Source organism: Panthera tigris, chromosome X (assembly GCF_018350195.1).
Source record: "Panthera tigris isolate Pti1 chromosome X, P.tigris_Pti1_mat1.1, whole genome shotgun sequence".
In the NCBI taxonomy this organism is placed as follows: Eukaryota; Metazoa; Chordata; class Mammalia; order Carnivora; family Felidae; genus Panthera; species Panthera tigris.
Genome location: NC_056677.1, coordinates 100,844,689 through 100,863,159, shown reverse-complemented (window position 1 = coordinate 100,863,159; position 18,471 = coordinate 100,844,689). Strand labels below are relative to the sequence as shown.

Sequence of the window (18,471 nt, the reverse complement as noted above, 5' to 3'; positions counted from 1 at the left end):
TTTTGTCAAATCTGCTGACACGGGGAGAGGATTATTTCTTAGGCTGACATTGCAGGTTCTTTTATACTTCTATAGTGAGGGCACCGTGAGTCAATACATAAGCAAATATCCGCTGCTCAGAGGGTGGGCAGACTGGCAGGAAAGTGGTCATTGTGAGGTTCTCGGCAGCTAGCGGCCTGCAGGGCCCGGGTGTGACTCCTCAGTTGAAAAGGCTCACGGCTTTGGAGGCACAAAAGTTCCACCTGTTTATATTAGAAATCAGGCTCCACCCGGGTGTATTAGGAAGCACGGATCCAAGTGAAGAGGCAGACAGAAAGCCTTCACTTTAGGCTCCTTACAGTTCTTTGTCTGAGCAAAGCGCTGGGCATGAATGGTTGTCGATTCATCCTCTACCTTTCCACCAAGACTGCAAGCCCCCTGAGGGCAGGAGCCAAGTTTGCTACCGTATCATCTGTGAAGTTACAAGGACAACACCTGTCAAAGAGCTTGGGCGTCTTGCCCGTCCAAATGAGTTTGTGAACCCTCGGTTTAGAGGATGCTAAGGAAGCGGCAGCAGGTTCGGGACGATGACAGACCTCGCATAAGACCTCCCTCCAACCTCTCCTGACAATAGTGCCCTCCCAGGGAGCCTTTCGAGAGAGCCCAGAAGCGTGCCACACGTCTTCACTGAATAGGAACGTCATGTCTCGGACTCCGAGTCTTAGGTGTACAGGAAGTCTCTTAGCGCCTCATTCTTTCACCTTCGGTTCTAGAGGCAAGTTCCATTGAATTCTGGGTGCCACTGGTCACTCTCTTCCAAGACCTTGCCTTTCTTCCAGTCCGAAATGATGGGGGTGGGGAGGGGGTAACTGTAAGGCCCTCCAGTGGCCCCGGATTCAAAAGAGATTTCCTGTCGGGTCGCCAAGTGCTGTGTGTGCCCACAGCCGAATGCAGATATACTGCTGCTGGGTGTCATATCTGCCAAGTGATCTGCTGGTAAATTGCTTCCCCAAAAGCCCAGTCCAGGAGGGTAAGGGTAAGAGGGGAGGGGTCTTGCCCAGAGTAGCCGAATAGCTGGCTCTGGCTCCAGTGGAGAGTAACTTTTGGTGGTGTAACTGGTTCACAACCCTTATGGGACCGAGGATTGATAGATCTTCTGTTTCACTGAGTCTGCATTCTGAGGAATAATGCTTCTGCTTCTTGCTTCTAATCTGTTCTCCTCCTCCAGGCTCATGTCCCCAAGTCACAGTGAACCCTTTGTCCCCACCCAACGGCAGGAAGGTGATGGGCCGCGCTGTTCTTCCACAAGCCTACCAAGGTTTCCTTAAATGTCTTTGGCCTTCCTCTTGGAAGATCTTACCATACGGTGCAGTCAGATGTGAGTCTTGACAGGCAAGGAGACCAGTGCAGGGACCAAAAGGCCTTGTCCTTTTGTGTGCAGGGGGAGTGTGACATTTGAAACTCAAGACCCATTTGCAGACCTGGTTGGTGGGCAAAGATGACCCTATGTGTAAGCAAGATATATAGCTGACTACAGTCTGGTCTGACAAAGACTATCTTTTTTGCTTGTCCCTTCCTCCACGGAGGAAAAAAACCCCAAACCCCTGCTAACCCAAACTGCACTCTATCGTCATCTGCCACAGTACCTGAGAGTGGTTATTCCTTTGGGGTAAGGGATTGAAGTTCCCGTTAAAATAGGAATCTATTATTTCAGAAGATCCGGGGGCATCATTTGGTACTTGAATTGATTTTATCAGCCAGCTAGGGAACCATCACTCCAATCTAGTCACGGAATCTGCTCCCTAGAGAATCAGTTCTCTTCTGGTGGGACCGCCGTGGGTGACCTAATCGAAGAAAAGGAAAGCAGCTGAAGAGCTGTAAAGCGTGACGGTTCGTCAGCCAATCGGCATTTCTGACGACGGTGAAGATTGGAGTAATGTGCCGAAGCCTCCAGGCCAAATTAACCTCAGCGTGTTTATATCAGCCTATACTTCAGACTCTTCTGGGCGATTTCCTTTCCCACTCTGAGTTTTCTTTGTCTCCAAGGCCTCGTGCTCTCTGTTCCACACTCCCCGACCCCAGATGGCTTCCTTCCTTCCTCTCTCTAGCATCTCAGCTGTACTTTTCTTTGTTGCTGGCCCAGCCGCAAATTATCCCTTCCTTTCCTATCATTATCTCCTGTTTTCTAGGGCGGCCGTCATATAAAACTGGCCTATATTTAAACACTTGCTTTATGTATTGGGTAAAACTGTACTCCATGTTCAGAGTCTACAAATCAGACTTGATTAGCAGCCTTTTGTCTCTCCCTCAGAAACACTGTAGAATCAATATAGTCCTGCATTCATTATTTCTCTCTGAACTCTAGATCGGTGACGCTTGCTGGAATGAAGGTTTTTCTAATGGAATGTGTAGTTAGGATGAGGGCTGGAGCGTGACTGTGGTCGCAGATGAGTTGGGGTGGGGTGGGGGGGGCGGGGGAGCGGCAGAATCTTCTATGGAAACCACCGGCGAGGTGACTGTGATATCATTGGCAAAGCCTCCGGTGGGAAGTAAATTGATGAATAATAACTTCCTGGCACCTGTATCCACGTCCGTTTTAAACTGTCAAAGCACAGAAACAGACTTCTTTCTTTACAATTTTATTTACAAAATGTATTAAAACTTTGTACAATACCTCACGGCAATGAGGCTCCGTAGTTTATGCCCACACATGCAATTTACGCTTTTACGGCCATTAGTTGGCTTGGCAATTTTTCTGTTCACTGAAGTACAGCTTTAACAACAAAAAGAAAAGAATTGGAAAAAAAAAATCCTCAAGTGACTACCGCCAAACTCCCATAGCTTGAAGTTAGTAGCAGAAATTTGAAGCAATCAATGTTTGTTTTTTAAACATGCAAGTTTTTAAAAAATAACAAACCAATTTATTTGCCTCTTCATTCCCAGCAAAGTTTCCTCTGAAAAACTGATTTGAGTCCATAAACATACATTTCTCCTTATACAGTGCCTACGAAAACATTTGTGTGTAGGTCGGTTGATTTGTTTTATACAACTTCATATTTGCACAGCATTAGCTTCCTGCTCTGGACATCATAGCATTCAGAAGTTGAAAATCACAGTTTCATGAAAACAAAACAAAAACGAAAACACAACAGCTTCCTTTTTTTTTTTTTTTTTGTTCAATACCATTTAAAATTTGACAGGTGAGTTACTCGCTTATGACACCATTTTTGGAATGAAAGTTTATATTACACTTTTCTGGAAACGTTTCATCGGAACGAGGCTTCCTCCTTCCTTTTCTGAAGACAAGAGCAAATGGGCAGCGAGTCAACTAGGCATCTAAAGGTCACACTTGGGAAATGAATTCAAGCTCCTAGTTTTTACAGTCTGGAAACTTCCCAATGCACGTCACTGATGAGAGCAAACTACTGAACTACAGAAAGCATACGTCATTATATAGGAGGTAATTAGTGAGCGGAGACTATTTCCTCTGACTGTTCTGATGATGCCAACGGCAGGTACGCAGTTAGTTACTTGATAGCCCGTGGAGCAGTGGCGCGATCTTCTGAGAAAGTCAGTGGAGAGACTGCTCCGAGCAAGGACCTGGGAGTGATGCTGAGGCCCTCGGTTTAGCAGTAGGTTTGGGAATGCATTTTAGTCTTTGCAAACTAGAAAAGGACACATGCAGTCTGACGGAGAGCCACGGGCAGTCACAGGCAACAGCTGGGAAGACAGACCTAGCAAGAGTAAAGTCAGACCAACAACCGTGGTCTGAACCCACTGGCCCGCCTTGCAACGCGGTCCTGTCTCCGAGGTGTACACTTGAAAGGCATACTTAGCGGAGAAAAGCGGAGCTTAAACACAGTGTTGTTTCTGAGAAAGATATTCTAAACACATTTGGGAGTGTAGGCAGCATTTCCCTCACCTCAATGCTAAAGACTCAGCTGTATCGACTTAAAACGCACACCAAAGCAAGAAAAACAGATCTGTGAGCTGCAATTCCAGGCTTCTTGGGAAGCCCCGGGATCCATTGTAGGAAAGCACCGAGAGGTACGCCTGATCGTGCCTCGCCCCTTGCTACACACACAAGTCCATTTCGAAAGCTCTGGGAATCCCTTCACCGAGTGGGAAGTTATCAAAGCATTCGCACAAAACCATTTCAAGAACACAGAGAAGTCACGGTTGAGTCCCTTTTCCAAAAGTGTTTGAATTTTCTTAAGTGTTGCATTTACATTCTAAAGATATACACATTTCAGCAACGTTGAAAGGAAATAGGGTGCACAGAACATCACTACCAACAGGAAATACCAAAAACATCTGGTCAGCAGATCCTAGAAGAAATGCCAGTCTGTCTTCCCAAACACAGGGAGTCAGAGATTTTTTTTTTTTTAATCAGGAGGAATTAATTATTTTAGCTGAGATGGGCCTATTGGCTGAATTGGAATTTTAAATTTGTGTGCGTGCGTGCGTGTGTGCGTGCGTGTGTGTGTGTGTGTGTATTAAAGAACATGGTGTTTGTATACTGAGCAGTGGTATCAAAGAATGGCTTTTGTTGAATTGACTTTTTGTAATACGATTTTTTTTCCGCATACTGGAATCTTGCATGTCCATGTTTTTTGTTGGTTTTATTTTAATTTTTTTCAAGCAAAGCAAAACGATTTCAGTGATGGTTTGCATTGTCGCGAGTCTCAGAGTGTTCCATAAGGCACTGAAGGGAAAAACAATCCGTTTTTCCTATTGAAAGGTCATTGCACCATCAACAATATTCGTGTCATGCCCGACACCAGGGAGAGTGAAGTCTGGCTCAGGATCCTTGAAGCGGCCACGTTTTCGGTGATTCCTCTCATCACATGCCTCCAGTGGGGCGGGATCTGCAAAGACAAGGGGAAACTTACATTTGAACGGGCTTTCTTGTAGGGATTGCAAAGTCTATTATGGCTCAGTCTATCTTGGACAAGAACCGTGAATGTTTTCTCAGATGGGCATCTCTGGGGCCGCACCCAGATTGACTGGCTTTAGGCAACAAGTCTGCTTAAATTCTTTGACCTGATGCAAATGCTTTGCAATAGGTTAAATTACGTTCCTTCTCCACCGGGCATTGCACTAAGGAATATACAGACGTTACATGAAGTCTAACTTAGGGCACTGATCACTTAGGATGCAGGTGTACTAGAAAGCCTTAGTAGCACTTATATGTAGGTATTCAGGACAACTAACCCACGGAGTGTATTCTGATTGCAGACCCTATGACAGAGGACTGTTTACCTAAGACAGAGGATAAACAATGTTCTGTGGCTTGCTTGACTGGAATCCATTTGACTGTGAGAAGGAAATGTGCCGTTCATTGCCGGAAAGGTGACAGCTTGGCTCTCTCAATACCTACAAGCTTAGTTATTCAAATCTGAAAATAGCACACGGACTTCAAAGAGACAGCACATTCCAGAAAGGGGCCAGAACAGTGATACCCATGAAGGGGCTTGGCTGGCATCCGTGGGGTCTTTGCCCAGATATTACGGACCTGATTGGGATGCTGGTGCTGCCTTCCTGTAGGGGGCACTCACTAGTGCAGGGGATTCATTTGCCCCTGACTCTGAAGACTTAAGGGCGCTTTTCTGCCTTCACTTTTCTGCCTCTTCTCCATCCTTTCCCTGTACACGAAGGGAGCCCTTCTTTTTGTCTAGAGCTAACAATGAGCTTTGCCCAAGGGAATGACATAGTCACATTCCACCGCTGGCCTGCAAGAAGAATGTCAAAGATGCACCTGCAGGCCAAAAGCCCCCAAAGAGGGCAGAATGAGAGTAACATGGAAGTAGGTAAACCTCTTCCTTGGAATCTCTAGAGTCCAGAGTCATATTTGTCTCAGAAGCTTGGAGAAATTTTTGTATCTAGAGCGGAAAGATCGGAGTCCCCATCCTCCCTCTCCATGGGCCATGGCATGTCATTTCATAGCTGCATAACTTTGGGACAGCCCCTACATCTGTCACTGCCTCTGTTTCCTGCTTTTAAATGGGGACCGATGAAGTATCACCGTGAAGAGTCCTCTGGGAACAAAGAACATCACCACCTCAGAGATCCAGAACGTGGTTTCCACGTAACCTTGAGATGAACTCTTCAAGTGGGAAACTGTCCCCAGCAAATGGTCTGGGGAACCATAGCCCCAGCCTATGCATAGGCTGCAGAAGGAAAATTGATCCTTTTGAAAATGGGTTGTATGAACAAAGTTAACATATTCTGGGAAGGCTAAGCAGAAGCATCGTAGAGGAAAAATGGAAATCTTTTTCTTTAACTTCAGGCAGCTTGAGGTCTTGAAAATGAGAAGCGTTTCAAAAACATTGTTGAAGAAACCAAAGAAGCTAGAAATAGTTCTTGACAGCAATGAGGAAATTGGGAAGAATCTCTTGAGACAGTTAGCAGAGTCAACCCCGGGGTGCGGTGAGTCAGCCACCTGCCAAGGCACGCTTTGGGGGCCACGCTTCCGGGAGTTGGTCAGTAACCCAGAGAGGCAACAGGTAGTCGGGAGGCTGTGTGCTCCCTCCTGGGCGCTGGCTCTGAGGCTGAGGCACGCCTTCCCACAAGTCCAATAATCCTGACTATTCTCACCCATACAGAAGGAGAGATGACTCTGCTTTCAAAGGACGTGTTTGTTTTTTTTTTTTAAGTTTATTTATTTTTGAGAGAGAGTGAGAGCACAGGTGTGCGAGTGGGGGAGGGACAGAGGGAGAGGGAGCCAGAGCGCAGAGCCTGACGAGGGGCTCGAATGCCAGAACCGTGAGTGCGCGACCTGAGCTGAAATCAAGAGTCGGACGTATACCTGACTGAGCCACCCAGGCACCCCAAAGATGTTTTTTATTAACCACGTTTCAGCTCAATCATATTTTTGCAGGTGATTTGCCCTGGGGTCATGTTTCCTCAAGAGTTACTGGCACCCCTAACTCCTAAGGCTGGCTCTGATAATTAGCAATAAAAGTAAAATCTCAGGGTGCCTCTTGATCTCTGTGCCCCTGCATAGACCTTGACAGATCTAGGCCAACTCAGAGAACTTCCTGGGAATTAAAAGATGAATGGATAAAGGGCTCACCCTTCACTTAACCAACATTCCCCTACCATTACATTACCAAACTGGCTGAGGACAGCAGAGAGGTTTCTGTTTCCTGCTCAGCTTGCTTTGTGCCTCTTGGACTGACACATGGAAGGATTCTTCTGGCATCCTGTGAGGCTTCTCCTTCTTGTCTGGGGACTTCACATAGGCTCAGAGGACAGATTTGTTTGTAGAGGCTTTTCTCAGCTTTTCTTTTCATCCTAGGGATAGTTGCCAAGGTACTAGCTAACTGGGCCGTAACCACACTGGCACTGATGTCTATTAAAATGTGAGTTTTGTGTCATGTAGCCTGAATTTTGCTTCAGAAAATGGATCAACCAAGGTGACTAAAGAAAAGAGAGCAAGTCAGAAGTTGTGGCAATTTCACTTCAGGGCATTCACTTCAGGACTGCAACATTCTGCCCACAGGTTTGCTGACCCCAAGTTTCTTTCTTTCCCTTTCTCTCTCTCTCTCTCTCTCTCTCTCTCTCTCTCTCTCTCTGTCTTTTCTTTCCCCTCTGTCCTTCCCTCCCTCTTTCTTTTCTTTCCTTAAATTACATGCCCTGAGACAGTTTTCTCTAGAATCTTACTGCTCCCTGGACCAGCAGCACCAACAATGCCCGGGAGACTGTGAGAAGTGCAGCCTCTCAGGTAGCATCCCAGACCTGCTGAATCAGAATCTGCATTTTTTTTAAAGTTTATGTATTGAGAGCAAGCACAAGCAGGGGAGGGGCAGAGAGAAGGAGGGACAGAGTCTCAAGCAGGCTCCGCACCGTCAGCGCAGATGCCGGATGAGGGGCTCCAACTCACGAACTGCAAGATTATGACCTGAGCCGAGATCAAGGGTTGGACGTTTAACTGGCTGAGCCACCCAGGTGCCCCAGAATCCGCATTTTTATAAGTTCTCCAGGTGATTCACAAGGCACACTGACATTTAGGAGGCACTCTTCTGGGGCTTGAATGAGAGATTGAGGCTATTGTGGTCCAGCAGAACATGGATTCTCAGATGGAATGGCTGCTAATAGAGAGCGTCTGGAGGCTGTGTGACCCTGAGTCCTGATCCTGTCTCAGAAAGAGTCTTTGTGGGGAAAGTAGGAGAGATTGACTATACGACCTCGTGTCGAATGCATGAGAAGTGAGGTGTGTGCCTCTTTTGTAAAAAAACTGGGACACAGACTTTGGATCTGCCTTCGGTTTGATGGGATCCCATTGGAATTTCAAGGTTCCTGGAAACCACCAGGCCGCCGGTGGTTAGAGGCAGAATGGATTTGCGAAGAGACTACTGTAGGAGGAAGAGCGTCTGGGCTCTAGTTCCAGAACTGCCACGAAAGGGAAAACACTTTGCGACCCCTTACCTCAAACGAGGCAATGGATGTGAAAAAGACTTGAAAACCTGTTATGAGGATTTCAGATGTATTCTTTTTTTTTTTTTTTTTGGATGCCAGTATCTCAGAATTTGGGATAATTAAGGTAAGCTGAAATCACCCAGCACTACCCTACGGAAAAGCAGATCATGTGCCCCAAATTGTAATGGACCAATAGAAGCTACTCAAGAGTAAAATATTTTAAGCACCCTGAACATTAAACACTTGCACGCAAACAACACTAATTACAGATGAACCTGTGTACTGTACAATCAGCGATGTGCTGGGAACACTCAGGGGGTTAGCTCGGTGTACTGGGTATGTTGTGGCACAGGCTTGCAGTCTATAGCAGGAAAGGACAACAAGCAACTTCCTCAAACAAGATAATACTTTCCGTGGTGAAGACACAGGATTTGTTTGGATGAAATATTATTTAAAAATTGGCTGAATTTAGCTCCACGGTGTGAAATACAACGGGACCAAAAACACAAATACTGCATTTGTAGAAATTCAAGCGCATTCAGGAAATTCATGGTGTCGTTGATTTGTGAGCTAACAAATCTCCCACCGGAAATAAGTAAGGGCTACGAAGTTGCTAATTGTTCTCTTTCCTTTCAGAGAGGCATGTTGGCGATGACAGATGCACTTGAAGATAACAGCAAGACTGTATTCTTTTTAACACTTCCAGAGTGGACAGATAGGTGATCATTCTACTTCAAGCTTGCCTTTGCACGTGTCTGAGTTATTGGTTAGAGGAAGGCTGGGGAGTTGGCTGTAGCTCCCAGTCAAGGTGGCACCAGTCAGGTTTATCTAAGTATGGATTTGGAGCAGCCAGCAGCAGGGAGCCTCAACCGTTCTTTGGGAGACACTTACCTGAATATCGCTTCCAAGAAACGGACAACAAAGGAACTCAAAGATTCGAGAAATGGTCTCAGGCTTACACTTAAGAGAACCGCCGTGCCCCATGGAAGCACTGCCTTTCTGAAGGGGGCAACGCCCTGCCTCCATTCCTCATTTTACCATCAGTTCCAGAACGGCTGCTCTCTGTAGAACTGCGCTGTCCAAAACGGCAGCCACATGTGACTACCGAACCCTCAATAGGTGGCTAGGACACGTTGAGATGTGCCATGAGGATAAAACACACCCCAGGTTTCCAAGACTTAGGGTGAAGAAAATAATGTAAAATATTTCATTCGTTTTATATATCGATAACATGTTGGAACGATATCTTGGGTATATTGGGTTAAATACAATGTCTCATTAAGTTAATTTCACTTGCGTTGCTTTAAAGAAGTGTAGCTACTAGAGCGCTTCAGATTACACCTGTGGTTCACATGTGCAGCTCACAAATATTCCCACGGAACAGCGCAGCTCTAGAGAATGTCTCTTCCTCTTGGGTTGCAGGCCACAGTATAATTACGACGGTGCTATTAGAAAAGCGCTACTGCCCGACGAGAAAGCACAACCATTGTTTTCAGAGAAACAAATGGTTGCAAAGACTGGACAATACTTGAAACGATACACCGAGGTCAAAAACACAAAGAAAGAAAAAAGAGATTCACATACAGTCACGTAAGGCTGATTAGTTTACTAGACCTTGACCGTACCCCTAGATCTTAACACTCTCTGTTCCATACACGTTGTAGCCTTCTCTGTATGTAGCGTAATTTTGAGTGTTGGTGGCAGGAGCAGGCTTAAAGTTTTGGGTGTTCTTTGTGAGTTTCATGCGTTTGGACTCTGCCCGTGATTTGTAACAGAATTCTATCAAAGCCACCATCATGGCCAGCCCCAGACCTCCGACAAGTATATAGAAAACGCCTGCCACATTGCTCAGGCTCAGAGCGCTGGTCTTGTCCTAAGAGAAATGAACAACGTGATTAGTTCTTGGGGGCAACAAAAGCAATGGGACATTATAACACATGACAACAATATAGGAGAGTTCTCAGTTGTAAAACAACTAAACATTGATGTAAGTGTTATGGCTCGACTCTGGCAACCGGCTGCTGTTTCACAGCGGCCCGCAACATGGTAGATTGTGCTTCTGTTGACAGTTGTGATCCTCACCTAGATGTTCTTTTATTTGGACTCCTTAATTCCTTCGGTGCCTCCGAATGGTGTCGGGAACTAAATAAAACAGCACTTGGCCATGGGAGCAAAAGTGTAAACACAAGCACAATGTGTTCCTCTGCCAGCCTCAAGGTGCCATTTGCCAGAGTTGAGCCGTGGCATCATCTCGATAAATGTTAACACTCTTCTCATTTGGGGACTTGAAGCACTCTTTCCCCTCTCTGGCCCGCAACACCCCTTTCTCCCTTGTTCTCCCTGTGACAAACTTGTCAACGGCTTGTCTTTAAGCTACCAGGTGACAATATTAGAGGTGCCTGATACTCTTATCTGGGGAGTGACTTCACAAGGGTTTGTTTAAAAAGGGATTATTAGCTCTCCCCTTTCCCCTGGTGGCTGAGAAATTGCTCCCTTCGGGGACTGGTTGCTAAGTTCTCATCCTCAGGGCGGCAAGTCTTTGTGCTGCTGGAACGAGGGCACAGCATAAAGAACTGGCTCCCTTCCATCTTCCTGAGAGTTTAGGGAAACTGTCAGGAGGACCCACTGGGTCCTGAATTGGCTCCACACACCAATCAGAAAGCTTCTCCAGGAGGCTGATGATGAAAATAAGTAAGTAAGTAAGTAAATAAATAAATAAATAAATCCAGCTCGTTTTTAGCTTTACTCCAGGGAATGTAGTGAGTAATTAAAAAAATACTACACTTGTCTGTTTTCTATTTAAAATGGGGGGGGGGGGAATTGAGGAAGCCGGTCAGTGACTTTCAGGTCAAACTGTGCAAATCTGACTAAGCCATCTGCCCGTATGAAAGAGCAAAAACTGAACTGCTGAACAATGGAAAGAAAAAAGTTGGTGTCTTGAGCCCTACCTTGAGGTAGGACACACCAAGGGCCAGGAGCCTTTCTTTGAAAAAAATAAATAAAGAAAATAGCATTTTGTAGTCTTTTTAGAGGGAATGTAACCATTTTGCTGCTGAATGCAATCGAATGGAATGCCCACATTGTTAAGTGGGTGAATTGAGTATCTTACTCAAATGACAACACGGTGAGCAGATTGATGGCTGTAAGCTGGCGCTCAACACTCCTGTGGCTCACCTAGTCCTGGTACCATTTAAAGAATTAAATGGAGAGATGACGTGGCCATGTCCTGCTGCTATTTTTATGAGAGCCAGTCCCATACTTGTTTACCTCCATAAAAAGGCCAATAGGAATCGAAGTGCACGGCTGGGGAGGGCCGGGGTATGCGTGCCTTATGTCCACAATAAACTTGCAGATAGTCACTCTTCCAGGATAAAAGACAGGTAACTGGAGAAGTGGTAAGAGTTTCTGTCACTGATGAGACAGTGGATCATCTCCTGAAGGAGGCTGGTGAGGCTATCTGCCAGGAGGTTCCACAGTCCATCTGGAGATGGACCAGTCCTGGTAACCCTCCCTCTGCCAGGAGATTGTTCTATGCATGCGGTATTTGACGGGGGAGACGTGGCCTTTGACAGAACCCATGCTGTGCCGTAGCAACAAGGAAGAGTTTTGCGTTCTTTGCATTTAAGCTTCACAGAATTTCCCGTTGTGGGCTGTGGAAAACCAGTAGCAAAATGGTTCACGGCACAGGGAAAATGAGTGGCACTTCATGAAATGAATTAACTGATACCACAATATTAGTTCAAAAAAAGGCGAGGCAAAAAACTGAAACTAAAAAGAACTTTCTTAGGGGAGCAAAGGGGGGCAGGAAGGAGGCGGGGAAGAGTGTTTCATGCTTCTCAATGTGATGTTATCCTGACAATGTATACCCTTAAGGAGCATGCGACTCAATTTCAAAAGTATTACGTACAGAGATTCAAATGACACCTTTGGAAGAGAGGAGTGTGACAGACTTAATTATATTTGAGATCCAAATAGAGGCTGAACTCAATACGATAGCAGCTGGGAGGAGACTAAGCATTCTGCTTACAGAGACCAGTCTTGGTTATTTATTTCTTTGACTGTTTTCAGATGGGATTGACATAATATATTAACAACCAAAGGAATTTACAACTATAAAGTCTCTGACACGGTAACAGGTAAAGAAAAAGTACTGTCACAAATGGATCTTTTTTTTGAGGGGGGGAGGGGTTGTTGTGGTTGTTAGATTTTTCTCTTTGAGCTTTCGAAATGTGAAATACAGTAAAACCCCTTTATAACACAGCTCGGTATTTTACAGCTTTGGAAGTGCGTTGGGCCGGATTGCGTGGCCATGTCAACAATTGCTCCTTCCGGGTCAAGGGTTGATGTCACCTGGCAGGCCTAGAGGCTGCTGTGGGCCTGGTCCCTTTAGCGCCGGTGTTATAAAGGGGTCCCACTGTGTCAGGGAGTGTGTGTTGGGAAGGAAAGCCGTTTGGGGGTGGAAAATAAACAGTGGTTCAAAACGTGATTGCTAATCAGTACAAAAAGACCTTCAGCGACTGACCTTACTCCCGGAGTCCTTGGCTCCACACTCCCCCTTATCGTACCACCATTTGTTTTTCAGCTTGTCTAAGATGCCTTGTTCACTGAGTTTCAATACTGCAAGGTTTACAGGCGTTCTTCACGTGGGAAATAACATAAATAACATTATATTATGTTATTTTATGTTATTCAAGCTTCAAACTACTTTAAAACTATAGAAAGCGATAAAGCAGGGGGCCCTGGCCACAGAGTAATTTTAGACACTGCAGGCAACCTGAGCATTACCTTATAAAAAGTTAACACTACAGCAACGCTATGTTTACCAGGGCCTGCCCATATCGCTTTGAGTAATCGGCACACACTGTTAAATAATGAGGATAGGAAAAAACAAAGGCACTCCTCGGATAGGCTGTGTGTGGTGAGGGGGGGGTCTCCCCTCAGGTGACAATCGTCGGCGGCAGCTTGCGGTAGCTTTGTGACGGAGGTGGGTTAGGTTTGATCTAACCGGGTGTCTTGTTGTACTTCCAGACAGAAAGCGAGTTCTATGGAGGAGTGGGGAAGGGGATGGGGCTGGAAGGGGAAGCGTTTCCGTATGCGGAGCCAGACAAAGGGATGACTCTGAATGGAATAGGATATGGATTCTACGTGAGTAACATGCCTTCTGACCAGTTGTCGTTTAGTACACACAGCTGTCGCCCAGATGCACGTGATCTCAGAAAGAACCGTACTATACACGTGTCGTCACTCCACCCTCATGCACGGACCGGTCTTAGGAGTGATAGCAAAACGTGGAGCTCTGAGTGTTGGATGGGGGCGCTTTCAACAACAACAGAACTGGCCCGTGGCTTCTTTTTGCTACTGACTGGCTGTCTCTCTGATATGGCCGAAGGTCTGCCGTCAGCTCAGATGACCGGAGGGTGAAGCAGGTTGTTTAAAAGCGGATTATTAATATGGCCCGGTCTAAAATGGCCAACTGTGGGTAGTATCGTAGAGGAACACTTTAGGTAAGCTGTTCTAGTAAGAGAAGACTGCTTCAACTGAGAGGCTGCTGCATCCCCAGGAGGCCAGCCATGGCTCCCTAGCCCTCCACCTCTTAAAGTGCAAGGCCTGCAGTCAGAGCCACTGAGCAAACGCAGGAAACCCTACTGGTCCCCAGGTTAAGATTTCTTCCCTTCGCAATTTCTTCAGCTGGAAAATAGGAATAATGACCTTTACCTTGTCATCTTTCTAGAGCTAATGAATTTTAAATCAAGCATCGCTCACAACTTCAGATAAAAAATGCATTATATAGAGAGGGTGGCATAATTGTGTTACGAGGCAATAAACTACCGAGTGTTCAGATTCACATGAGCAATACTGCCAATACCAGAGCGTGTTATTCTGAATGCCACCAACTTACGAGAAGGAAAGCAGACACGTTTCTGTTACTATGGACATGCCATAGAGTTTCTTAGCTTATCTGGGATAAGTTGGACCCACCAACCTATCCACTCACTGGTAAGACTTTCTATAGTCCCAGAGATCTGGCCTCTATCAGACTCTGACAGACCCCAAGCCTGTTTCCTTTCTTTCCCCCTTGGCTGTCGAGAGCAGAGAGACCATCTCATCCTGAGACATTCTGAGAAATGTATCATCATTTAAGACAATATGCAATTGCACAGTACTTGAGATTTGAAAAACCGTAAACCTTGAGTGTCAGAGAGATGACCCTTTCTCGGTTGGTGCTGGGCCTGGCAGCCAGGACATCTGCATTTTGTATCTCACCGGCAAATTGAGGTCCTTTTTATACTTTAAACAAGTTCCTTCAATCATTGCCCAGAACCTTAGCCTTCTCAAATGCCAACCAGATTTGCTCGGGATGCAAAGCCACAAAAGATACTCAAATAAAACTTTGAGCCCCTCTAAAATATTCTTGGCAGTGAAAGTTAACTCTTAGACTTTTAATCCTATTTATTTATTTATTTATTTATTTATTTATTATTTATTATTTATTATTTATTTGTTTATTTTTAAAAATGTTTAGTTTTTAAGGAACCTCTACACCCAATGTGGGGCTTGAACTTATATCCCTGAGATCAAGAGTTGCACGGTCTACCAACTAAGCCAGCCAGGTGCCCCAAGTCTAAGACTTTAAAAAAAAATTTTTTTTTAATGTTTATTTATTTTTGAGAGAGACAGAGACAGAATGTGAGTGGGTTAGGGGCAGAGAGAGAGGGAGACACAGAAGCAGAAGCAGGCTCCAGGCTCTGGGCTGTCAGCACAGAGCCCGACGCGGGGCTCGAACTCACGAGCTGTGAGATCATGACCTGAGCCGAAGTCGGACGCTCAACCGACTGAGCCACCCAGGCGCCCCAAGTCTAAGACTTAAAGGACAGACAGGCCATTTGTGGCCCTGAGATCAGTGTTGGAACCGCCTTCTCCCCTGCTTCCCACTGTCTGGCCCCCTTTGGTTTCTCCTTTCCCCTTATAGGTTTTGTGTTATCACCACCTCTCCCCCAGTGCTCACTGGCACACAGGCTCAGATGGCAGGGGGATGCTTCCCAATAGCACCTGGGTGCCCGATTCCATCAGGACCACAGGAAAAATCACAAAGCATGTTCTTTCCCCTTTCTGTGCTTCTCCTTGTCTTCCTGCAAAGGGCGCAGTGTCCTCATCCTGCTCTCTAAGTCCTTACCAGTCCCTGTCCTCCCTCAAGGAACTATGTGCCTCAAATGACTTCACCCCATTTCTTCAGTACAGTGGCTCTCACTAGATCTCCAGGAACAGAGCAGACTGGTCTAAGGCACTCACACTATGGTCCAAATAGCGATCTCTCTCTAGAGATCCTGGGTTTTAAAGAAGCTTGTCAACCATCAAGGGAACGAGGTTGATAATAGTGTTTGTTACATGTTAGCTCAGAGTAATCGTTCTCAACGTGTGGTCCAAGAACCCCTGGAGAAATCCCTGAAACCTTTTCATCAGAGGGTCTGCCTGGTCAAAACTGTTTTTATAATAACACTAAGACATCCCTCACCCTTCTCGCTCTTATTGTCTCATGAGGTACAGTGGCGTTTCCTGGAGGTTTCATGACATGTGATATTGCAATGAAAAAGCAATTGAATGAATTGCTTGAATTGAATTGAAGAGAATCCGATTCGCTTATAGGAGGCCAGATATTAAAGAGATTTGGAAATCATGGGACTCCTTACTAATTTTGTTTTGGAAAAGTATAGTTAGTTTTCATAAAAAGCATGTTATTTATGTTAACATATATTGGGTTTTTTATTTTTAAAATAAATTAATGAGTACATTCTTTTTAAATTCCATTTTAATTTCAGATACGGTAAATATTAGTAGGACACACATCAACAAAATCTTTTTGGAGTTCCCTATACTTTTTAAGTGTGTAAAGGGGTCCTGGAACAAAAGAAAGTTTGAGGAGCACTGGTTTTGGAGGATGGGAGGCTTTTCCCGTGCCGGGGCCTGTTCTGGGTTGCCACCGTCCGCTCTTACCAAAACCCAGGCTCAGTAGGCCAGCGATTTGGGGTCCTACTTCTGACAAATGGCCTGTCCCTGGTGTGGGCCATCCGGTGGCTTCCACAGAATGGCAGCTAACTGCTCTCCGTCGCTATGGCCTCCGCGGTCACAGTGGAGGTGAAGTTAGTGCAATGGTTCTCAATCAGGGGTCATTTTGTCCTCCAGGGGGATATTTGGCAAAGTCTAGAGTCATTTTTCATTGTCACAGCTGGGTGAGGGGACACTGCGGGCATCTAGTGGGCAGAGGCCAGGGATGCTGCTCAACGCCCTACTTGGCACAGGACAGCGGCCACAACTAAGCCCCGAGTGTCAACGGTGCCGAGCTTGTCCCAGAGCAGCCAGACCTCATCCAATGCCCAGGGACTTTAGAGAAATCTGACAAATGATATACTTTTAGAAGTTTAGTCTTTGGGGAAAAAGAAAATCGCAGGGCTTATGAAATCTGCAGCAAACCAATGGGCGTGTGGGAACTTCTAAATAAAAATGAAGGAGAAAAACAAACATTCCAAGCAGCAGCGCAGCCAAGGAGCATGAAAACGGTCATCAGAAATCACAGATAATACCACTGAACAAGGTGAGGATAGCTGCCAAGAAAAGAAAATACTTTAAAGGCCCAAATCTCCTAGAACTGTTGGTTGCTGCAGGGGGGAATAAATTTCCGAGATGGCAGAGCAAAACTGCCGTTTTCTCTCTTACTGTACCTTACTGGATGTACTGCCCAGATCAATCCAAATCAAATGAATGTGTTGACACCCTCCCCCAACACACACACACACACACACACACACACACACACACACACAATTCGGTATTTTAAAGAAAGAGGAATTAGGTGGGCATTTGGTCATTTTAAACATCACTTTCCCCATGAAACCATTTCTCCCCACCTCAATATTTTCTTCCCTCCTTCATCTTCTTCCTGGCCTTATAATTTATACCCATGTCTTGTAACTCCCACTAGACCGTGTGCTTTCCAAGTGCAGGGACCATGGCTTAGGTATTTGCATCCCTGCTTAGAATCTTTCTCTCAACAAATACTTGTTTTGAGTAGATAACTCTTTTAGTGCTTTGTTTTCAGCCTGGTGTTTTACAAAATTATCATAATTATTGTTGTTCGAGCTTAACGATTACTCTAAGAAGGTAGATTTATGGTCTCTACTTTGTAAGTGAAGAAATTGAAGCACAGATAGGTTAAGCAATCTGCTTAAACTTGCACAGCAAATTATGGGGCTGGCCAGAGGGCAAATTACTGTATATTCAACTCTGCACTGTGCATTCTCCAATGGAACACACAAAAGGGTAGCAGTGCTCCTTAGATTTGTTCTTTGCGCTTGGATGTTCATAATGAAGTTTGTCTTTGGGGACCACCGTACTCCAAGTAGCTCTCAGCCTAGCAAGGGCATATCTTGCAGCGGGCCGTTCAGCGTGCTGCGGCTATATGTCTCCAGGGGAATGTTTCACAGCAATTACTGTAGGCCCTTAACTAGTACCTAAGAGAATTATAAGTCAGAAATATTTATTGTACTCACCTCAATAGAGAACAGAAAAAATTTAAAAAGTAGGTCAGATTCCTATCATGGAAATTAGTCAGGCATTCTCCCCTCTGAAGGGCTGGCTACGAACCTTCTGCTGAGTACAGCCCTCCCAAGACAAAGGCAAGGGTCAGGAGGCTCAGGGAGCGAACAGGAGAATTGGTGATGTAATTTCAGGGGGTCTGGGAATATCCCGCTGTCCCAAACTATTTTCCTCACGGGTACCTGAAATTCCACCATGAGAATCACACCCCTCTACGTGTGGACATCATTCCTCGTTAAAATACAAAGGTTCTTGAGAGATGGGAAATGAACCAGAGTAACTACTTACAAACTCCAACCCTTTGTTCCATTTTGTTTAAACAATGTTCAGAGAGTGTAAAGCTCCCGCAAGGAGAGAACGGTGTGTGCCGTGCCCAAGTCATAGAAATGTATATGGATTGTGGATCGGATGGAGAGGGTAAGAGCAAATGTGAGTTAGAGAGTCATTTAAAAGGATGTGAGGGCAGTTCTGAGCTGTGGT

The 18,471-nt window shown here is 45.5% G+C and overlaps 1 protein-coding gene across 1 annotated transcript in view; it reads right to left on the bottom strand.

Annotated features, from left to right (window-relative positions):
- Nucleotides 1-4,537: 4,537 nt before the first annotated feature.
- The window catches only part of GRIA3 (glutamate ionotropic receptor AMPA type subunit 3), a 264,933-nt gene continuing 250,999 nt past the window's right edge, over nt 4,538-18,471 (bottom strand). Inside the window, exons 16-17 of the mRNA XM_042974909.1 lie at nt 10,056-10,273; nt 4,538-4,847 (exon numbers count right to left, since the gene is read on the bottom strand). Coding sequence (XP_042830843.1) covers nt 4,823-4,847; nt 10,056-10,273 — 243 coding nt within the window. The 3' untranslated portion in view covers nt 4,538-4,822. The remainder of the gene's footprint in view (nt 4,848-10,055; nt 10,274-18,471) is intronic.